This window comes from Pocillopora verrucosa, chromosome 8 (genome assembly GCF_036669915.1).
Source record: "Pocillopora verrucosa isolate sample1 chromosome 8, ASM3666991v2, whole genome shotgun sequence".
Classification (NCBI taxonomy): Eukaryota; Metazoa; Cnidaria; class Anthozoa; order Scleractinia; family Pocilloporidae; genus Pocillopora; species Pocillopora verrucosa.
This window is the reverse complement of record NC_089319.1, coordinates 22,331,944-22,353,078: the sequence shown is the minus strand read 5'-3', so window position 1 is coordinate 22,353,078 and position 21,135 is coordinate 22,331,944. Positions and strand designations below refer to the sequence as shown.

General features: G+C 40.0%; 1 protein-coding gene across 1 annotated transcript; it reads right to left on the bottom strand.

Annotated features, from left to right (window-relative positions):
- Nucleotides 1-1,323: 1,323 nt before the first annotated feature.
- LOC131778344 (regulatory-associated protein of mTOR) lies at nucleotides 1,324-20,869 on the bottom strand. The gene is made up of 33 exons (XM_066171615.1): nucleotides 20,588-20,869; nucleotides 20,390-20,492; nucleotides 19,157-19,239; nucleotides 18,722-18,799; nucleotides 17,994-18,074; nucleotides 17,723-17,869; nucleotides 17,226-17,389; nucleotides 17,057-17,116; nucleotides 16,645-16,745; nucleotides 16,251-16,395; nucleotides 16,028-16,103; nucleotides 15,634-15,819; nucleotides 15,248-15,358; nucleotides 14,316-14,390; nucleotides 14,167-14,223; nucleotides 12,682-12,873; nucleotides 11,953-12,093; nucleotides 11,308-11,590; nucleotides 10,344-10,501; nucleotides 9,661-9,741; nucleotides 9,362-9,468; nucleotides 8,583-8,748; nucleotides 7,698-7,835; nucleotides 7,278-7,386; nucleotides 7,034-7,148; nucleotides 6,339-6,463; nucleotides 6,075-6,188; nucleotides 5,363-5,475; nucleotides 4,957-5,087; nucleotides 4,622-4,708; nucleotides 4,279-4,395; nucleotides 3,636-3,765; nucleotides 1,324-3,335 (listed from the first exon to the last, which is right to left on the bottom strand). The coding sequence occupies exons 1-33, from the start codon at nucleotides 20,744-20,746 to the stop codon at nucleotides 3,261-3,263; spliced, it is 4,008 nt and encodes a 1,335-aa protein (XP_066027712.1). The 5' UTR covers nucleotides 20,747-20,869; the 3' UTR covers nucleotides 1,324-3,260.
- Nucleotides 20,870-21,135: the final 266 nt, after the last annotated feature.

Sequence of the window (21,135 nt, the reverse complement as noted above, 5' to 3'; positions counted from 1 at the left end):
AGAGTCTGCTCAGTACTTGAACGAGCTCTTTTACACAAAATGGATCGCAGTATTCCCAAGATTGGAACTCATTTGCCATTAGAGAAACATCATCAACGATAAAGGAGTTAAGGACGAGCATAGTTTAGAGTGGGGACTGGGTCTGGGTACTGGCAATTGAAGAAGTGAACAGCTGTGGCCATATTTCCCAGTTACTGACGTACACGAATGGCAGCGAAATTGGTGCTGTTGGATCTTGGCCTGAACGTTATGAAGAAGTGTATCTCCAGAAGATGACAGCTGAAGCAAGCGTATTAGGGTATTCTGCTTCTTTCCTGACAGCTTAAAACTGAACTCCCAAGAAATTTAAAATATCAGTAGACCACGGGGCCCCAGCCGCGCCCGCGCGAAAAATTAAAAGCACTAAAATGTGAAAGTACACATAAAGTCAAACTACTGAATATCGAAATAAGCACCTTTCATATGATAATTTGCAGTAGTTTAATTTAACCACTATCTGTTTCAGTTTAGCACATGTAATTTAAAAGTTGATTGAAAAAAGCTGAGAAATTTGTGTCTGTTTGATTAGCGGTTGATAGCGTAACACCTAGTAGACTAAAGTTTGAAACTTTCTTTCCCCCTTTTTATTGGACATTTAAACTTTTTTTTCTGATAATGCTTTTCTTAACTTCGGTCACAAATTAACTAAACCAAACTAACCCCTAACCCCTAACCCTAAGCATTTTGTTTCCTATTATATCACAATGAAGGTAAACTTACGTCAACAAAGACAATAATGAGATCGACGATGCTGTTAACGCCAACGGCAAACCAGGCAAAAAGTAAAGGAACTGCTATAGATCTATCTATTTATCTAAGTTTCGTATGTATCGGAAATGAAATTGAGGAAAAATAGCCAAAAGTTACTTGCAAACGGCTGATGCAAACATTTTCGCTTTGACGCACAAACAGCTGTAAGCCGATGGCGAGAAGTTTAAAACATCATGTCGTACCCTCTTATAACAGGATAATTTTTACTAAATATGTAAATGATGATAATTTTCATTGCCCGCGGAAGCAGACAAATCAAGTGATCGACGAGTAACGAGATACATAAAAAGAACACAGAAAATCAAACAAAAGGAAATAAGCTGTGGAAAATTCTCTTCGAGATATTTTTCTTTGTAAAATATTTTCATCTATTGAGACCGGTTTTGGATAGTGTTTTACCATATAAACTGCGGTGTTAAACAAAAACACTAAACGCCCTCTAACTTGAATCACTTTACATTTACAAGAAGACATCACAAGAAGCAACAATACATCATTGAATGATACATCACAAAAAGAGGCTATTTATTTAGTGAAAAAAAGACATTACAATTCGTATTATGGATAATAAATAATTATCAGTACTTCATTTTATTTTAAAAATAGCCCTATGTACAAAAATACAATTATGAAAGATGAACCTGATGTCTACATGCGCACATCCCGCGACTACGTTATTAGAATTGTCGATGCTTTTTCCTTCTATGAATAGTAAAACATTTCTCAACTGAACAACAGTTTTCTGAAAATGTACACTAAACTGCCTTAACAGTAGCGCATAGAACGCCAACTCTCGCCAGCAAAGTTGCACTCAATCTCGTTCACAAAGCCACGATTTTTACCCACCAATAACATGCAAGTTAAATATTCGGTTTTGAACAGAGCTCTGCGGAAACAGCTCCGCTGAATGGAGAAAAGGCCCTGGAAACGAAATTGCATTTCCCGCACCACTTTTCACCAAACACATACGACGCTGCCACTCTAAACTGTCGGCAACAAACTACAATAAAAGTTCTCATTGCCACAATAGCTAGGAAAAGCTTTGCAGTGTAACCCTAGACTCCCCCACTGTCATTTCCTTTACATTTTTCCAAGGTTTCATTTTAAATCTCAATACGTAGGTGTACCGTACAGGTAGTGTACATTCATTAAGGTCATTTTTCCAAGATCTTGACCTTTAACCCTTTCACTCCCATGATCTCATCAGTAATTCTCTTTACTGTCTGCTATATAATTATTATGATGTTGCTTTAGAGAATTTGGTATTGGATCAAGATTATAGTCCTTAAATTGATATTTTTCCTCATTCTCATCACTTGCCTGATTGATATTGTCTTGATATTGTAATGAGAAATTCTGTATTGATCACTCATGGGAGTTAAAGGGTTAATGCCCAGCATCTCTTTGCCTTCTTCGAGTAAAATACCAAAAATAATTAACCCTTTCATTCCAGGGAACTGCTCAGCTATTCTCCATGTATTGTGGTAAGAAGGATTAAGTGTCACATAAAGATAAGTGGATAAGTTTTGCAACTCTTAGTAGCTCCTACTGGGTAATGTATCGATATTGTGAGGAGGAAATATATATTATCACTTCGGGACCGTTTAAGGATTGAAAAATAACAACAACAACAAAAACAATACCGAATTTGTCAAATCCTCTACAATCGTCCTTCTATTTCCTGTTAAGGTAAAAAGCTGATAATCAATGAATAAAAATTTTCTTCTCCCAGCAACATAACGCGTGAAATGCAGGCAAACAGAATGATGATACTGGTTGCTACCTTAAGGCTAAGAGACATAAACACAATTTTTCTTAAAAACGAGTAAAACATGAACTCATTACTCGATTCCAACAATACTCAAGTTGTAGAAATTGAGGAAATATATGTGGTTTCTCCAAGTGATATGTTTTGTATAAAATATATGACGAGAATAGGATTTTTTTTCAACGTCAAGTCATTTTGCATTTTGGTATATACTACCATATGTCCTGGAAATACCGTAAATTTCGTGAAATAATTTCATATTTATATCTTTCAATACCTAAAGAAATGTTTATATATTTTGAACACAAATTCAAATTTCATTAACCTGATGTTTTCAGCATCATTTTGATTCCTGTAAATTTACTGTACAAGTTATTTCTTTTGGTTGCAACACTACAATTTTAAAACAAAACTAACCCTTCGGAGATTTCCACGTAAACCACACGATCAGACGGAGCGGACAAACGGGAGACTAGGGCGAACCACGTCTTTTGTTTCCCAGTTTGCCTTTCAACCTTTCTTGCAGCCGCGATAAAAATTTAAATTAGCTTTCATCCTGTCCTCTCCTTAGTTAATGATAATTCAGCACTCTATTAACAAATATCTGAGTCCTTTCTTAAGAGGTCATCACTCGTCTATCTACACCATTTTTTAAAACAATGTACAAATATTTAATTTTCTTCTACCGCTTCTTTTCAGTCTTCTCAGTTGAGTAGATCGAGATAAAAGAATCCGTGCTGCCAGCGGCCAGATGGACCTGAAATCATCAACAGAATCAATCTTAACCCTTTAATCTCTATGAGTGATTAGCATAAAACTTTTCCTTACAAAATCACCCCTATGTCAAACACTACGACCATGAGAAGAAAAGAAATGTTCACCAAAAATAAAGAGGCTTTTGATTGTTAAACAAATTCTCCTTGTCAGCACCAGAGGAAATATTTAAGAAACACTATGGAGGATATGCATACCTTTGTTGTTGAATAAAGGGTTACGCACAATCGTCGCTAAGGTCTGTCACGCAACCTTCTACACTAAACATTCAGTTTTCACTTACCCTGTGCGGATGGAATTCAAGACAGCTGATAGGACCAATCCGCTGACCCATAAAACCGTCGTGATATCTTATGGTACTCAGGTTCCCTCCGTCCAGGTTGTATACCTTGATCATTTGACTTGCAGAACCACTGGAAAAAATAATAACATATCTTTTACCCATTATAAAACAATGGGCCAGTGTTTTCATGGCGTGTTCTCGCAAGAGTTTAACATTTAAGTCTGACATTTTGACTCAGAGATGCGCTTGTGTCGTTGAGGAACAAGAATAGTTTTTATAGCAGGAGGTAAATTGAAACAGAGAAGCCAGTCTGTCATAGGCTACGCAGTCTGAGGCAATTACCCACTCTATCCCCCTCATCCTCCCTAACCCCCCCAAAAAAAGTCGAGCTTTCCATACTGATTCTCTTAGCGCAATCCTGCCTTAGTTTTAATATGAAGCCATTAACGGATGTTAAAAGTCATTGCTAATCTCTCCAAAGTCAAGAAAAGGCAGTTAGTGCAATACCAAGGAATATTTTAGTTGCCTTCTTACATTTTCCCCTTGCTATAAAAAAACAAGATGCAGTACCCTTTGTCGACACTTTCACACAAATGTTGGACCAATGTTGGACCAATGTTGGACCAATGCTGCTAATACTCACGTGGCGAACACTTTAGCTTGCTGGTGAACCTCGAACGCCGCCGCATTACCGATAGTTCTCAGGGTTCGCACTGATTCTGTGAAACGCGGATCCCAAAATTTGACGTCTCCAGCGACACTGTAAACAAGAAAAGAAAACGATATTCCTTCCTAAGTTTTGAATTAGAATCAAAGGTACGCTCATGCAATACTCACTTCCCGTTCTCATAGCATGGCCTCCAGCCTCGCTCGCAATCTTTGTTGAGCTTCGTCCGAGAAGGGGGGGAGGGGAGGGGAGGGAGGGTGCTGAGAGAAGAAAAGAAATGACGACTGAGGAGGAACTACATTTTAAATGTACTGTTTACCTTGCACTTATGATGTTCCCATCGCCACCTTTCTGTAAGAAAACACCAGTAACCCAGCCTAAATGCTCACGAAGCGCCATTACTCGGCTGCAAGACAAAGAATGATACTGTTATGACTAAGCGACCAAAGCACTCAAAAATAACATTTTAAAATTGACAACAACCACAACAACAACAACAAAAATGTGGAACAAGGTGAAATAAAAAATCTGTTTGCTTCTTTACTTAGCTAACAGCTGATACGGTTTCTCGACCTGCACTACCTGTCTGTCTGGTAACGTATTTATAATGAAAGAAGAAACTTCATGTTAATATTGTAGGGAGAAATGTTCTACCTGTCGCTAGGCGGCAATCTTCTATCAAATAGTCTGACGGACCCATCACCACAACCAGCTACTAGCAGCGATCTACCCACAGAATCACAAGCTAAACTCGTCACACAGCTGTCTGCACCGGTGGGAATGTCCTGAAATAAAGAAAACTTTTCTTAATTTCCCATTCAAGCTCTGCTGTTGACGGTTGTCAAACTATACTAATTGGTTGTTTACCTGAAAGGAAACTTAAGTCAGTTCTCTAGAAGCTTTTGTAACTTTACCTCTTTTTCTCTATTCTTTGTACTCAAGAGGTAACTTTCTAAACGAGAACCACGGCAATTTTTAAATGAAGAAGTAACACAAGGCATACGCAGGCATGCACACACATGAAACTGCTTTCTCGTATTCGCGTCATTGAAACACTCACCTGCATCCTCATCTCTCGATGAGTGTCCCAAACTCGAATGAACCTAACATCACCTGATGCTAACAGGGTGCCGGTCTGCTGTTCCCAGCCGACGACAAGACCAGAACCACTTCCTGCAACAGGAGCAGCATTCAAATCAACCAAAGAATTCCTTCGATTTTCACTTTTAAGAAAAATCTACAATTTGGGTAGACGAAATGTTGCCCTCCCTCGGCCCAGTGAAAGAATCACAGCGGTCAAACGCAAGGCATGCGCAACGGGATCAATTTTGGCCGGCCGCGCGCAAATTTCCCGCGCAACCTCTATCACGGAAAAACAACATAACGTTTATGTAAATCTGTTAAATGATACGATAGCAAGGAAAACGAAAACGAAAACTCGAGACTTCTCGTACCCAAAGATTATTTAATTACAGATTACCCGCTAATTTACCATTTCGTTTTGTATTTTATCAACAATTTTATATGGTTTTCAAACTCCGCGACTTACTCGCTTGTGTGGTTGTTTCTAAGACAACTTGCTATTCCTCTAACTGTAGTTGGTCTACAGAAAAATTGCGAGTCAGAGCCAAAAAAGACTCTTCTCAGAGGCTCACTTTTTATATCTTAACCAACTTCAGCAGTCACAAGGCGAAAACAACCCAATTCAACTTATTAACAAGCATAATCTCAATACTTTCACCATGATATCACACCAACTTTTTTTTACAAACCTCGAGTGGACGGAAGCATCCCGGACAAAGCTTGCCATGCTGTCACCATTTCCAGACTTTTGTCGCCGTAATTTTCTCCCTCGATATTTCCCCATACTCGTACGGAGCCATCGTCTACAAAGTTGTTAACACAAAGAAACAAACAGTTAATTCAACTCCGTTTCAGTTAAGGGCAAGTGACCTTGGATCATTTTTCAGCAAAGTGACAACTCAGAACTCAGTCGGAATCGGTTCTGAGGAGGGGAGGATAAATTTAATCCTTACCGGTTCCTGTTAACAACAGCGTCAAGTCATGCGCGTTGAGGAATTGCATGCTCGTGATGCGCGACACTTTATGGTTGTTGTTGGGAATGTAGTTTATTTTCACTCCCTCCGCCCAATTCCAGATACTGCAAAATAACAAGAAAGGGAAACATTTTCAATTTTGGTCCCATGCAAATTATGGTTTTTCTCCTACATCTTTCCCAAACCACACTGAGCCACAGATGACCCCTTGGAATGGCTAAAAATGGTTTCGTGTTTTTTGTAAACAACAATCCGTCAATGGATCGAAGCCCCCACACTTTTTTCGTTTGTCCCGCTACAAATAGAATGAAAACAAATTCCTAACAATTTCGAATAATGTTGAACATTCTTGACGTAAGGCTTCCATGGCAATACTACGGCCTCTTAGAAACTCCCTAAATTATAATTTTATGTGCCTGCAACTCAAAAACGAGTTAGGCGACCCCCTCATTCTATTAGTGAATTCTACTCAATATTTTCATTCATCTTTCTGCAAAGTTACAAATACTCTATTGATACAGTGCAGAGTCACCTCAACTTCACGTAAATATTACTGAAAACATCTTGAGAAGAACTGACTTTTACTTCTACCTCTGAGGGGAATTTAGTTTCTTAGCCTGTACCTCTCCTGCCTAGGAGAAAACATCGTGCCGATAGTAAACTGACATACGTACCTCACCCCACCCCTATCAGCAACAGCTAGGTGTGGTTCATACGGGTGAAATCTCAACACCCCTGGCGCACTCACATTCTTATTAACAAATATCTGATCATCAATTTTTCCTGAAGCTGAAAGAACGAAGGACGGTTAACAACAAAATTCTCCACATTATGTTAACACACAAAGTATGGCAAAACCAAAGAGGTCTCGAATCACTTTTGACGCTCAATTTGAAGTTGCGCTGGTATGCATATTACCTGTTTTAGCTTGTTGTTTAGCCGCCTCCCACCGTACTTTTGAGTTTCTTTCAAATCTCCACTCTCTTTCGAAGTGCAGGTGACTTTGAGGATCATGTTCCTCTGGTACCTACAACAAAAACATACTCATCAACTGCATTTTTAAGACGATTCGTTAATTTATTTGCGGCGTCGAATCCTTGCCCTCATGACAGCCTTACAGTACAACTGGGCAAGCCTTGAAATGGAATCCCCAAGGCAGAACGAAAAGAGGACGCCCAAAAAACACCTAGCGGCAACATGTTTAGGCTGAGATGAAGAATTGGGGCTGGCCACACCTGGACCACACTCGAAAGTTCAGGAAAGGAAGAAGTGGAGAAGGGAGACCCTTAATGGCCTTTTCTCTACAAGGCAGCTTCACATTTGTCTGAGCTGGATTACCTTGGTAACAGATTGAGCAAAGTAGCTGGCACACCAGTCAGCAAAGTTAGTGGTGACCATTGGAGGTTTGGAGGAGCCTGCTTCTTCGTCGGATTCTTGGTCGTTATCTTCACTTGCGCTACTTGGCTGTTTCGAATGCTGTAAAAAAAAATCAAAAGATGATAAAAATTAGATCAAAATATTGCCGGTTGAAAGGCTACCCGGAGGAGCAACATGGAAGGTTAAGCACCTTGAAAACATGAAGCCGACATTTTCAAGTTCATCATTTCCCATTCTGATTAATCTTCTCCACCTCTCCAATGACATTTACATAAAGCAAGAAGGAAGGACGACATTTATCAGCCCAAACCAAATCTACGCATGGGAAACAGAACTTTTAGATACCAAGGATCGACTTTTTAAAATACTTTGCCTTATGCCTCTAAGCAAGCTGAGTCCTTGCAGACTTTAAAGCATCGATTTAAAATCTATAAGTTTTAAAACTTCCATTTTAAATTTTATCACCTATAGGACTGCATGCGAATTTTTTAAATCTTTTATTGTACCTTATATAATTTTAGGAATATATTAGTTAGATGGATTTAGTAATTTTTATTGTAAGACAGTATTATTAGTTTCAACTTCAAGGCCCCTCTGGATACCAGCCTTGTCGCTGAACGAGCTTCCCTAAATAAATAAAGTTTATCACATCACATCACTTTAAGTAGAGTAGTTATGACCTCTTGAGTTTTTTTTTCAAGGATTCAGTTGCACATGAACAGAAGATCGAAATTAACTATCGTCGCATAAGCTGATAATCTTTCTGAACGTCAAATCGATGCCGGGACCAAGTCATACAAGCAACAAGGTAATCGTAATTAAATACTTAAGACACACATAACCCACCTCAGGACCTTTGTCGAACATTTTCCGTTTTGTATGGAACTCGTAAGAGTGAGGAAATGCTGCCCCAAGGGGACCGGGGTTAGAGCCTTTGGACTGGTTAGGATCCATTTTCATTATACGAGGCGTTTCATTGGAGTTGCTATGAGGGGGAGGAGACATACACGGGCTAGATTAACAAAAAGGAACAAACAAGTTAAAAACTGAACGCTATAAAACTTTAAGATCTACAGTAGCCGATCTCAATAAATATGAATACTTTTGATTGATTGTTTCAAAGAATACGCTGGTTTAGAGCAATTTTCAACTGTGTCAAAAGTTATCTGGGATTGCTTTGCTTTTGCATCACTTCGCTCTGTGATTGGTCCAGTAAATTCGTGTCTCTCACTCTACCAATTAGATGCAAAACTAAAACCACTCACGACTTGGTAGTCGCGTTTTTCCCGCTCTTTTGGCAGTTTGGTTGTTTTTACTTTGACTTTTCATTGGCACTAAAAGGTATCTTCCTTTTTTTCTGATTACTTTGGTTTCAGTTTTACAACACAGTCGACATGCGCGACCTTTCTAACCAATCAAAAGTAAGACTACAGCCAATCGTCACGTGCTCACTCTCAATTTCCTGCGCTACCACAGTCTAGTTAGTGCAAATGTTCATCGGCTCCTTGTGGTACTTTCCTTGTTATCTTATTGGCCGTTGTAAAAATACTGCTTTGGGTTTATGCCATATAATCGAAAAACGTAAAAAGTTTAACGCCCAGTAAAGATTGTTCAATTTCACTCACTCTGACCCCGCGTGGTACGGAAATCTCCCGGGTGATGACGGGGCAGAAGTAGAAAGGCTGGATGACGGCGTCTGTGCGATCCTTTTGGGGCAAGCAGCAATGGTGGCCTTCGTAACAGAAAAAGCTTTCATTTACCTCAAGAAGGTTGATAGGAAAATATGAATGACAAAAATAAAGAATCAGCAGAGAGAGCAGTTCCAGTGAGCAGGAAGTTTAACACCCGGAGATACTTTTTCAATGCAATATTAACACTGACATTGACACACATTTCGAAATTAATGCTTGTAATACAAACTAACCTTCAAAGTTATGCTATTTACGATCTTTTTGGCGAGATCTGCAACACCCACAAATGGATCAACCGACAGATTGAGCAGAGCCTGCAGAATCAAACAATTTCATCAGTTTTTCTCTGAACCCAAAGAGTCATCAGTGATTCTGGAAAAGAAACTAATCGAGTAACAAAACCGAAGTCATGCAAACGTCATGTTGAGCATTAAAAAACTGCCCAAATTTTATTGATCACTTTATGTGAGAGCTTCCAGCCTGCATCAGAAACTTTAAAAATTTGGTCACATCTTGAATTAACCCTTAAACTCCCAGAAGTGATTAACATTTAACTTCTCCCTATAATATCTATACATTATCCAGCAAACAGGTAATGAGAATATTCCAACTTATCAGGTAGAAGTTGTCATCATGATCTAACACCAAATTCTTGTCACCAGTTTACAAGGAAATGTGTCACAGCAGGAAGGGAGAATTTATCTTAAGAGTAAAAGGGTTAACTTAAGCAAGCATTCACCATCCAATGACACATCAAAGATCGAGATACTTTTGAGCTTATTGAAACCTTCAAAAGTTACACTTGCTTTCAATTCGTTGGCCTGCCGCGATATGGTTAAAAGCAAATTAAACATAATTTGCTTTCGTTAGGCATAATTATCTAGTAACAGATAATTACAATTAACCAAATACTTACCTTCCATACGTTAGCATAAACATTAGACTGAAAGCTTGAAGACAGTGAATTTTGTGAGCCTGTCCGCCGCAGATCTTTCATGCCAGGAAGAAAATCATTGCTACCAGAACTGCCACTACTACTACTGTAAGTCATTAGTGACGATGACATATGCTGGCCTGTAAAACACAAAATTGTAACCACGTTTTAGAGTTAAGACATACTGGGCCGATAATTTAAACGAGGTCTAACCCAAACCTACGACTCGGTTTTGTTACACAACGGCTAAACTTTGTTCAAGTAACAGGTTACTCCAAACTTTGTTCAAGTAACAGGTTACCATTATGTTTTCTATTCTATAGATGAAACAAATAAATGAGACACCTACCCTCTCCTTCTCTCATTGAATAAAGTTACAAGTCAGCAATAATTAAGCAACATTAACGTTTTTCGTGGGGGTGGGGTGGGGGGGGGGAGGTTACCAATTAGATAGCAGAAGATGAATATTGCAGCAGTGATCCAAGCCGTCTTTACAATTTAGTGTGACATTTTTCTATTCCTCAACAGGTTACTCCTTCCTGAAACATTTTTCGTCACCTCTGACGTAACAAACCACTTTCTAGAATGCGAAATGGCCGTCATTATTAGCGTTACACCAACGTTTCTTTGCCCGCGGAATTGGCGACCATACCACTAACAAGGAGCCAAAATGATCCTGGACTCGTGATTGGCGGAAAGCAAGAGGCCTCGAGTAAAACGAGCCTGCGAGAGGTCCGCAAGGTGTCCAGCGCCTTATTATTAGTGCCACACCCCCGCCAAACCTCTCCCCGACTCGTCTCAAATCTTCCCGTGGCAGAAAAAAAGAGCGCCTTGCGGTGCTAATTATGAGGGCCTTCTCGCAAGCAAACCGCTATACTCCTTTAACAACACAGCCCTCTGTAAGAAACAAAAGTCCTAGTGAGATACAAGTTTGAAAATTCCTCACCACTAACAACAGGAGGATTAGCAGCGAAAGTATTGAGATTCGACGTTGAAAAGCTGGAGCGTATTCCTTTGGTGTTCTTGACTCCACTGCTGGGGCTCATGTGCGTAATGGGCTCCAATCCTGAAGAAGGGCCAGAGCCGACCACAATCCAGCCACTGGGTGTAATTGCCGCTGCTGGGGGTGCATTCTCTCTTTGACGGTCTTCTTCTAAGAATTGCAGAGCCACTACGCCAAAGTTGGTTTCAAACTGCAGCACCAGTCCGTGGAGAGCGACAACCAGTTCCTGAAATAACCAAAGCAACCCTTAGATTAGAAAATTTTCGATTGACTGTTGCGAGTAATGAGATTGCATTGGTTTTGCTGTATTTCACCCTGTGATTGGATAAGAACATTCAACTCAACCAATCAGAAGCAAAACTAACACCAATCACAACTTGGTCACCCGCGTTTTCCCGCGCTTTAGGCAGTTTGGTCGTTTCACTTTGAGTTCTCATTGCTCTAGAAGGTATTTTCCTTTCTTCCGATCGGCTGTCGTGATTAATTTGGTTTTGGTTTTACTACATAAAATCGAGAGATGATTCCATTCAAGAGAGATCCACAGGGTTTTCGTAAACAGGTTTACTAGCGAGAAAATTGACGAGATACCTTTCTAACGAGCGGACTTCCATCCAAGGACTGTTGGGTCAGAGTCATGGCCACTCCAAAGTCAATCTGATTAGCTTGGTCAGATCTGTCCCCACTGTTGGCTACAAATCGTCCCAAGGCAAACACCGCCGCAGCGCGTACCTTGATGAAAATAATCCACTAATTAAGTAAAGGAGCGCTTACAAGATGTTTTGAGTCTGTTTTTACTACATGCAAGATAAACTTCAATTTGAAAAAGCAGAGATATCGGCTCAGTAACTAATAAATGAAAGTAAAATAATGACGTAGAAGGAACTCAGAAGACTCTGGAAGGAGAAGATGATAATAGTTTGCCAAAGTTGTGCTCGAAAACTTTACGCCTTAATTTGGAGGGTTAAAAATCGTGACCTTCATGTAGGGTCTCAAAGATCGTATCGTGTCAAGTACTCGTGGTATTTTGACACCTTTACCAATGTTGTGAAAATTTAGGTATAATTATTATAATTATTGACAGCAATTTTTTTTCAGTTCTGGTTGAAAAGAAATAGCATGAAAAACTGCATCATAAACAAACAAAAAAAAAACTGTTGAACTCGTTCTTTTGGTTGGAGTGGTTTGAGATGCCCTAATAGCTTACGTTCAATTTGCAGGTCATCGAGATGTATCTTGATTCTATTCAATCATTGTAAAAGTATCGAGTTACTACGTTGGTCAAAATGAGTATCTTCTAGACTTCACCAGGCCTCTTACCTCTGGAAGAGGATCAGAAAGAAGGCAGTACAGTTTGTCTGGGGCACTATCCCTTACTGCACACCATCTGGCAGCTTCATAATGGTACCACACCCGACCAAGACAGATAGCAAGCCACTGTCGCAGTAGAGGGTGGGGATCATTCAGCTGCTCCAGACAGATGGCAATTAAATTGCCTTGAACACAGGCTTCCTAGGGACAGAAAACAAAAACATAACCTTTAACAATGATGCTGATATGGGACCAATGCTTGAAACCTGAGCTTTGGTAACTCTACACTGTGGACAGTTTACATTATCAACCCCAGTTGATAAAACCGCATTATCTTGTAATAATAATTAATAATAATAATGATAATAATCTTTATTGTTTGTAACGTGCATTTTACATGCGCATATGATCAAATGCACAATAAAAAAAAAGAGTATAATAAAATAAAATATAAATGTAAGATAAAAATTTAAATACTCGGCCTTGAATAAAAACTATATAACTAAATATCACTTATGACATGCCACATTGAAATAGTATGTCTTCAATAGAGAATTAAATTTAATTAATGATTAAATTAGTAATAATTCCTATGATGCTAGCACTGCAGTTTATTTAGAAACTTACCCACCCCCTCCTCCCTTTTTACATAAACACAAACTCTGTCCTTAAAAACAGTCCCAATGAATACCAGTGCTACAGTTTTTGTTCTAGGGGGGGGGGGGGGGGGGAGGAGGAGGAGGGGGGAGGGGGGAGAGGAGGAGGAGGAGGGGAGGAGAGGAGGGAGGGGGAGGAGGAGGAGGGGGGGGGGAGGAGGGGGAGGGGAGGAAGGGGGAGGAGGAGGGGAGGAGGAGGAGGAGGGGGAGAGGGGGGGAGGGGGGGGAGGGAGGGGAGGAGGAGGGGGGGAAGGAGGAGGAGGGGGGGAGGGGGAAAGGGGGAGGGAGGAAGGGAAGAGGGGAGGAGAGGAGAGGGGGAAGGGGAGGAGGAGGAGGAGGAGGAAGGAGGGGGGAGGAGGGGGAAGAAGGGGAAAGGAAAAGGAGGAGGAGGAAAGGAGGGAGGAGGGGGGGGAGGAGGAGGGAGGGGGAAGGAGAGGAGGGGGGGGAGGGAGGGGGGAGGGGGGGGGGGGGAGGGGGAGGGGGGGGGGGGAGGAGGGGGGAAGGGGAGGAGGGGGGGGGGGGGGAGGAGGAGGGGGGAGGGGGGGAGGGGGGGGGGAGGGGGGGGAGGGGAGGAGGGGAGGAGGAGGGGAGGAGGGAGGAGGGAGGAGGAGGAGGAGGAAGGGAGGGGAAGGAGGAGGGGGAGGGGAAGGGGGAAAAGGGGGAGGAGGGGAGGGGAAGGAGAGGGAAGGGGGAAAAGAGGGGGGGAAAGGAAAAGGGGGAGGGGGGGAAAAAGGGAGAGAGGGGGGGAGGAGGGGGGGGAGGAGGGGGGGAGGAGGAGGAGGAGGAGAGGAGGGGGGAGGAGGAGGGAGGAGGGAGGAGGGAGGGGAGGAAAGGGGGCTGGATATTCATTCACAATCACTGACAGAACAAATGCTGCCATTGTTCGATCCTCTGCCTGAAACAGGAAAAAAAAAACCACAATTTTTACAATGTATGCTAACTAAGAGACTTTTAAATAACCTGATGTAACAAAAGAATTTGGCTTACCCGCATGTACCCATCAGCTAGCACAGATAAAAAGTATTTGTGTCCATTGTCTTTGACTAGATCAGCTTGACAAGACTGTAAAATAAGTTCCAAAAATTATGCAAAGCAGGCTATTCATTTACAATCTTCTTTTACATGGTGCATTATTGTACTTTCAATTTGTATGATATAAAAAGATTTCTCACAAGTCATGAACAATGCACTGCAATAGGGGATTTCTTAATTGTGACATTTGGTATGTAAACTCCTTTATCAGAGCAAAGTGCTCTCCATGTCTCTATTAAGTCCAGTCATTTCCTAAAGTGTTGACAAAAAGTAACACAAGCAAATTTGACAAATTTACTAGTTTTTCAGGGCATCTTCAGGACTATGCTTAATGTCTATTGTTTATGAGTGATGAAGTTTTAAAGAGTTGTTTGCTTTCAGAAGTATTTATACTCTTGTAAATAAAACATGAAAGATGGTAAGTTTTGAGCTTGGTAAAGATGAAGAGAAATATGTTTTTTTGTCTTGTCACAAGCACAGGACAAAAAACTCCTCAGACCTTCAGATTTTGCACTCCACTGCTTTACCACAGAGACTATGGTAGGCAAGGCCCATTAGGAAGATTATATACATGACATGCATCCTGCATACCGCTAGGATCAGAAATGTCATTAGTGTCATGTTTTGTAAGAAGATAGGTGTTATCACAAAATGTCAAAAATAAAACAGTGCAATCATGTCCATACACCCATACATCTAATCTAAAAATCTATTTTAAATTTTTGTTCAGCCAACCCACATTATATTTACATGTAGAAACAGATTCTTGTGGCCCTATGGCAGCTACTGTACAACTGTATAGCCTGTCCAATCAGAATTGAGAATCAAGTCCATTGAAGTCACATGGAAAAGGAAAAAATTTAATGATAATCTCAAGGTGGACATACACTATCAACTGCTAAAATCTTTGCCCAGATGAACACTAACAAAGGCCTCAACTCTCTTGCTGAACTCTGGAGAAGCTTAAGCACATAAGGAAAGATGCCAACTGAAAGTGCCTGAAAAAGAAAAACAAAAAGAAATATATTTGGGACCTTTAGGCTGACAAAAGTCAAACAAAATTGTGGGTAAAGCATATGTAGGAGGCAGGTGCTGAAATAGTTTGGCAATCACTCTGTTGGACTCTGCTGACTACTGCACTCTTAAGTACTTTAGCTAAGAAGCTAATCCACGTAATAAGAAGCTCGAGATTGACTGCACAGCCTTATAACAAATACTATCTACTTTTCAACAGCAGGTGTCCACTTATTCAATGAAAACCCTTAAAACTCACAAGATTTACAGCCCAAGGCCCCAAATCCAAGAATCTCCCCAGTAGATCAAGAGCTCGCAATCTATGCACTTGACTCAGTAGCACTTGTAGAACAATTGGCAGCTGTTCAGGGGGGTCCCTGTCTTCTGCACCCATAGCTAGCCACACCTGGAATGCAGTCAATTGCTCTGTGAAGAATGTACTATGCTGGAAGAGGAAATAGGGAAGATGTCCATTAGTAGATAGCAAGTGGGCTTAAAGACACCACACTTGACTACAGATCAAAGGGGTGTTGGTTCAACCCCTGGCCAGGCCACTGCATTGGGTCACTGTATTGTGTTGGGGTCACTGTGCTACATTCTTGGAGCTCTGCCTTAGAACATAACATTCATCTGGTAAAAAGAAAAGCACATACCTTAAAATTCCCTAGGTTTTCAATCACATCTGGTAATTGGGACAAACAAATGTCAACTGCTAAATCCCAAGCTTGCCTAATAAATACAATCAATCATTAAATTCACCAACAGATTTCCACCATAAATCAGACATCATATTAAAATTGCCAAAATCATCAAAAGAAATGCATTAAACTCAGTGATGCTACCCACCAAAACATCTCATAAAATATGTTTACTTACCACATTCGATGCATGTACGTTGGGGGAAGTCTGGGACTAGACACAGGTGTACAGTTGTATGACCTCATCACTCTCTCTGCTAAAAGGAAGTTCCTGAACAGGCTTGCTACCAACAGATCCTGCCTGAATAGCTTGTGAAAGAGCTCTAAAGGATTTAAGTGCCAGTACATTACTAACAGTTGTTTTCTTTTCAAGAGAAATCTTAGACAATAGGATATTCTAAGGTCAATGAGCAAAATCCGGAAAGGTATAAAGCTATATAATACCAACTCCCAAGGAGTCAACAGAACCCCACCCAAGTTATGTTTATACCACAATCCATTTTAATTTCTTGGTAACTAAATGAAGGAAAACTGTTGGCTTTTGCAACAATATTGATGCCTCTGTTACTTACCTCTTGGTAAGGTATTCCATGCAATGGTATCAGTAACTGCGGTGAAAATCCAATTCAGTTCTCCTAGGGGTGTTCTTCTGTCATTTAGGCGACCTGGAATCCTGTGCATAATGTACAAAAGTAGTAAGCAACACTATAGTTGCACAAGTATATATTCAGTTTAAATCAAAGTTTTTGCTGCGAAGTAAAGTTGGTTTCTGTAAACTAGCCACAAAGACTTTTTTCTCTCACTCTCTCTCTCTCCACAGGACCAAAGCCAGCATTTCTAAGGGTGAGGGGGCTAGGACAAATCCCACCCACTCAGGCTGCTGATAGCATCCCACGATTTGCTCATCTTGCTCACCCTACAGAGGGAAACAGCCATCATGGTAAATTTACAACACTGAAATATAAATTGGGATAACCATCTTACTTTTCAATCAAGTCAAGGGTGATACCAGGAACCAGCTTGCTGCTTTTTTGACTACAAAACCTAAAAAAAAAAAACAATCCCATTAGAACTGCTTCATAATATGACGCAGCCAAAAAATAAGTAAGCATGGTGGGCATGGTTTGCCCGAGACTCAGAGTTATCAACTCACCATCGCAGTGCCACTTTAATGGGTGTACTCAGACAAGAAGTGAACAGATCAGCAGGAAGCTCTGGGTTCATTGGCAGTAGCTGGTTTGCATCACATGCTGCCAGTTGGATGCAGTTTTTAACCACATGTGGGACAGGGATAGGGGTACCCTGAGCCAAGCAGCGCTAAAAACATTTCATTAAATTCAACATTATTATAAGCACAAAATTAAATTTACAAGTCAAAAATTATTTGGTTACAAATCCCTCAAAATTCATTGGAAAACTGTCAATACCCTCAATTTGCTACATGGCTGATTTCATGAGATAAAACATGGCTTTGATCCACTTAATTCCTGTACATATAGCAGTGTGCACAATTCAAATCTCAAGAACTCTTTACTGTCATTCAAATATTTTTGCTTTTTCCATGAATTTCACCAAATCAACTGCAAGGATTTCTTAATGAATTACAACACAAGAGCCTTCACTTTCCCACAACACACAATTGTCAATAACCTCCTGTTCCTGCTCACGCTGGGCAGCAAACTGAATAAATGACTGCACTATAAGTCCAGCATTGTTACAATCATAGACAAAGATTGAAGGACTTCCCATCCACGTCTGTAGGTCATACACTGATAATGGAATATATTGAGTGTAGCTCTGAAGGGAAAAAAAAAAGAAAAAAGATTATCACAAAAAGGATTACAAGGGCATGAGTAGATAATGAAATTTACCAGCCACCAATAATTAAAGCATTTTTAAGCTCAAAAATGGACCAACTTACTTTGTTAAAGACCCAAATCTCCCCATTTGCTGTTGCTCTTGGAACACCATGTCCATTGTAATGGAAAAGCACTCTCTCCTCCTGTTATTTCAAAAGAAATTTGAATCATTCTCAGACAATTCAGAAACTATCGAAACCCATCCCAAAGAGTTCTTCTGACCCTTTTAGATCACAACAACAACCTCTACCTGATTAGTTTGAGTATTCTCATTACCTGTTTGCTGGATAATGTACAGATATTATATGGAGAATTAACATGTTTGTAGCTGCTGGGAGTTAGAGAGTTAATGTAAGATGTGACCAAATTTTTAATGTTTCAGATACAGGCCGAAAGCTCTCAACTTCTTCTTGACTTTCACATTAAGCAATAAATAAAAGATTGAAGTTACATGATTACAATTTTTGAGAGTTAAAAGGTGATCCTATCTTGTTGCCTTATTAGAAAGAGATTGGAAAAAAACTAACTGATGATTAGCTGAGGACAAAATAAGGCAGCAGATCAGAATAGATTTAGGCTGAGGTATTAACAAGGGAATCACTTAACTGGCCACAAAAAGAGAGTAGCAGGTACTTCCAGTAAGTGAGCTAAATCATTAATTAACTAACTAATATCAAATTCACTTGTCCAAAACAAAACTGCGTTAAAACTACTAGATTACTCTGAATTTCAAAAGGATAGGCAACACCAGGTAATTAATAACAATATCTTACGACTTAAAAAAGAGTACCTTTGCATTTCGTCGTAATGAGGAACACAATTTCTTTACTTCTTCTACAGTGGGATCAAGACTCTGCTTGTAACGAGCCTGAAAGGAAAATGTTATTTCTTAGTCAGCCTCTTCTGTTTCAAACTGACTTGATATCACTAATAGTCTATTTTAAACCAAATTTTTAATGGACCAGTCAAAAAGGGCTCTAAGCATATATCAGACATTAGCCCTTACACTCTCAAGATCTCATAAATAATTCTTCTTATTGTCTGCCATATAATACTCCTGATGAATAGTTTGGAGAATTTAGTATTGGATCACTAATAATCTCCTTATTGATATTTTTCATCATTCTAATTACTGTCTTCTTGATTTTCTACTGATAATGTAAAGAGAAATTCTCTCTTGGTCACTCTTCAGAGTTAAATAGTTATGTCAAAAACTTCATCTTACTCTTGGCTGCCAACGTTCATATTGTTCCTGCAATTTGTTTCCAACAATTTCCAAAGCCTTCTGCGGACTCATAGATGAAGGATCTGTAAAATACAGAGATATCTCTCCATGACAATTACATACCATTAAAACATCCTCTATCTACCAGATTGGTAGTTCTCTATTTTAATGTCATAAATTAGGTACATTATGTTTATTATTTTTTGCAATTGACTTACCAATGTTGCATGCCACAACAAGTAGTAGCCTGCTAAAAATCTGAGCTATTCTATTACTAGCAGAAGGAAAAAGTGTCTAAATCCACTAGGAACAATACCCAATACTATAAGAACATTACAATAAAATCAGCACTGAGTTCTTACAGTTAAGGACATTAGTTCATTAAGATTTAGAAGCAGTTTTGTGTCAGTACTGAGAGGAAAGAGACTGATGATACAGCCATCATAAACAGTTTGCACGTTCAAACAAATTTACCAGGCACTGCATCTGATACAATTAAAACATGTGTGGGCATGTTTCATGACATCCTAAACTTGCATAGGATTTCATCAGAATTGTAGTTTATTGGATACTGTGCACATTCAGCTTCCTGTCACTTATAACTAACAAGGGGACAGTAATCTTCTTTTAAAAATAACCTGGAGGTATGTTTTGTAATTCAACAACATCAATAGTGTGCTGAGAAAGTCGGGTTGTATATAAATATTTGGGGTGTAGGCGATTGCAGAGCTACCTGACTCTTGATAATTGCTTCTACTACAAGAACGAAGATCATACATTCAGAATACTTATTGTAAAAACATAAAAATCGGCTGATTGGGGGCACTATACTTCACTCGAACTGTATCAAGTATGATTCGCGAACCCGCCATATTTACAGATGCTCAAAGACGAATTGATGGGGACGGTTGCCAACAAGGCAATCATCACCGAGTTATTTAATTGGATGAATCTTGCGCAATTACTCAATGTGCGCAAAGTTCAATTTTTTTTTTTAAGTAACGCAGTTGTTTTTCTGATTTCCTTAGTATTAATTTGTGCAAAATTTCATTTTCTAGGCAACCAATTGTGATGAATGAGCATGGAAATGTACAAAGTTATGTACACATACTGAACAAGTTTGACCGGTAAAGGTGGGTTTTGATAAATAACAAGCCGGAAATTAATGGCGCCCTCATAACAAGTAAAACAAAAATGAAAGGAATGTTTTAAAGAATTAAAAATTTTCCCAACCGATCCAGCACTCCATTCTTGCACAAGGTGAGGTTTTCACGACATCTGGTGGATCGACCCCAATGTTTAGGCATAACACTAGTGCTACACTGACGGTCTTCATCTGAAACAAAGCGAAATCGATAACTCAGCGTTAGGAAAAGGCATCACGAAACACGACAAACAAGAGAAGGAGTACTCCGTGACTGGATCACTTACTCGCTCCTTCATACGCCACGTTTGAGCTAAAGATCTGGAACCTTCGATCTGTTCTCTGTGGCGCTTCTTCATAAAACATAGTGGTAGCTGCCAATCTACTATTTCGTCTTCGTCCTCCTCACTAAAGGAATCGTAGTGCACAAAGTCATCAGCTGACATCCTGGAAGCCTTCAGTCACTCATAGACACAATTCAAGGCTCCAAAAACACAATCACATCCATCTTGAACGGCTTCTCCTCTTGCCAATTCCCAGAAATTACTAAAAGGAACCACAACGTGTTCACCGGTCCTATCACAAACTGCGCATGCTTGTGTTTATGTTTACATCGCGATATAAAAACTGCGGGCCCCCTTGTACTTTGATCCAGCGTGACTTTCACACGTCACGAGGTAACACGTAGAAATTGCTCATTTTAGGCGACGCCTCCACATCACAAAACATTTTGCTTCGTCAATTTGACACGCCATGAAAGATCACGAGATCTTCCACTTTTAAGAGACAAAAACAGGTGTTTTGTCACGGGAAAAGTACTTTCATGCCTCAGGTA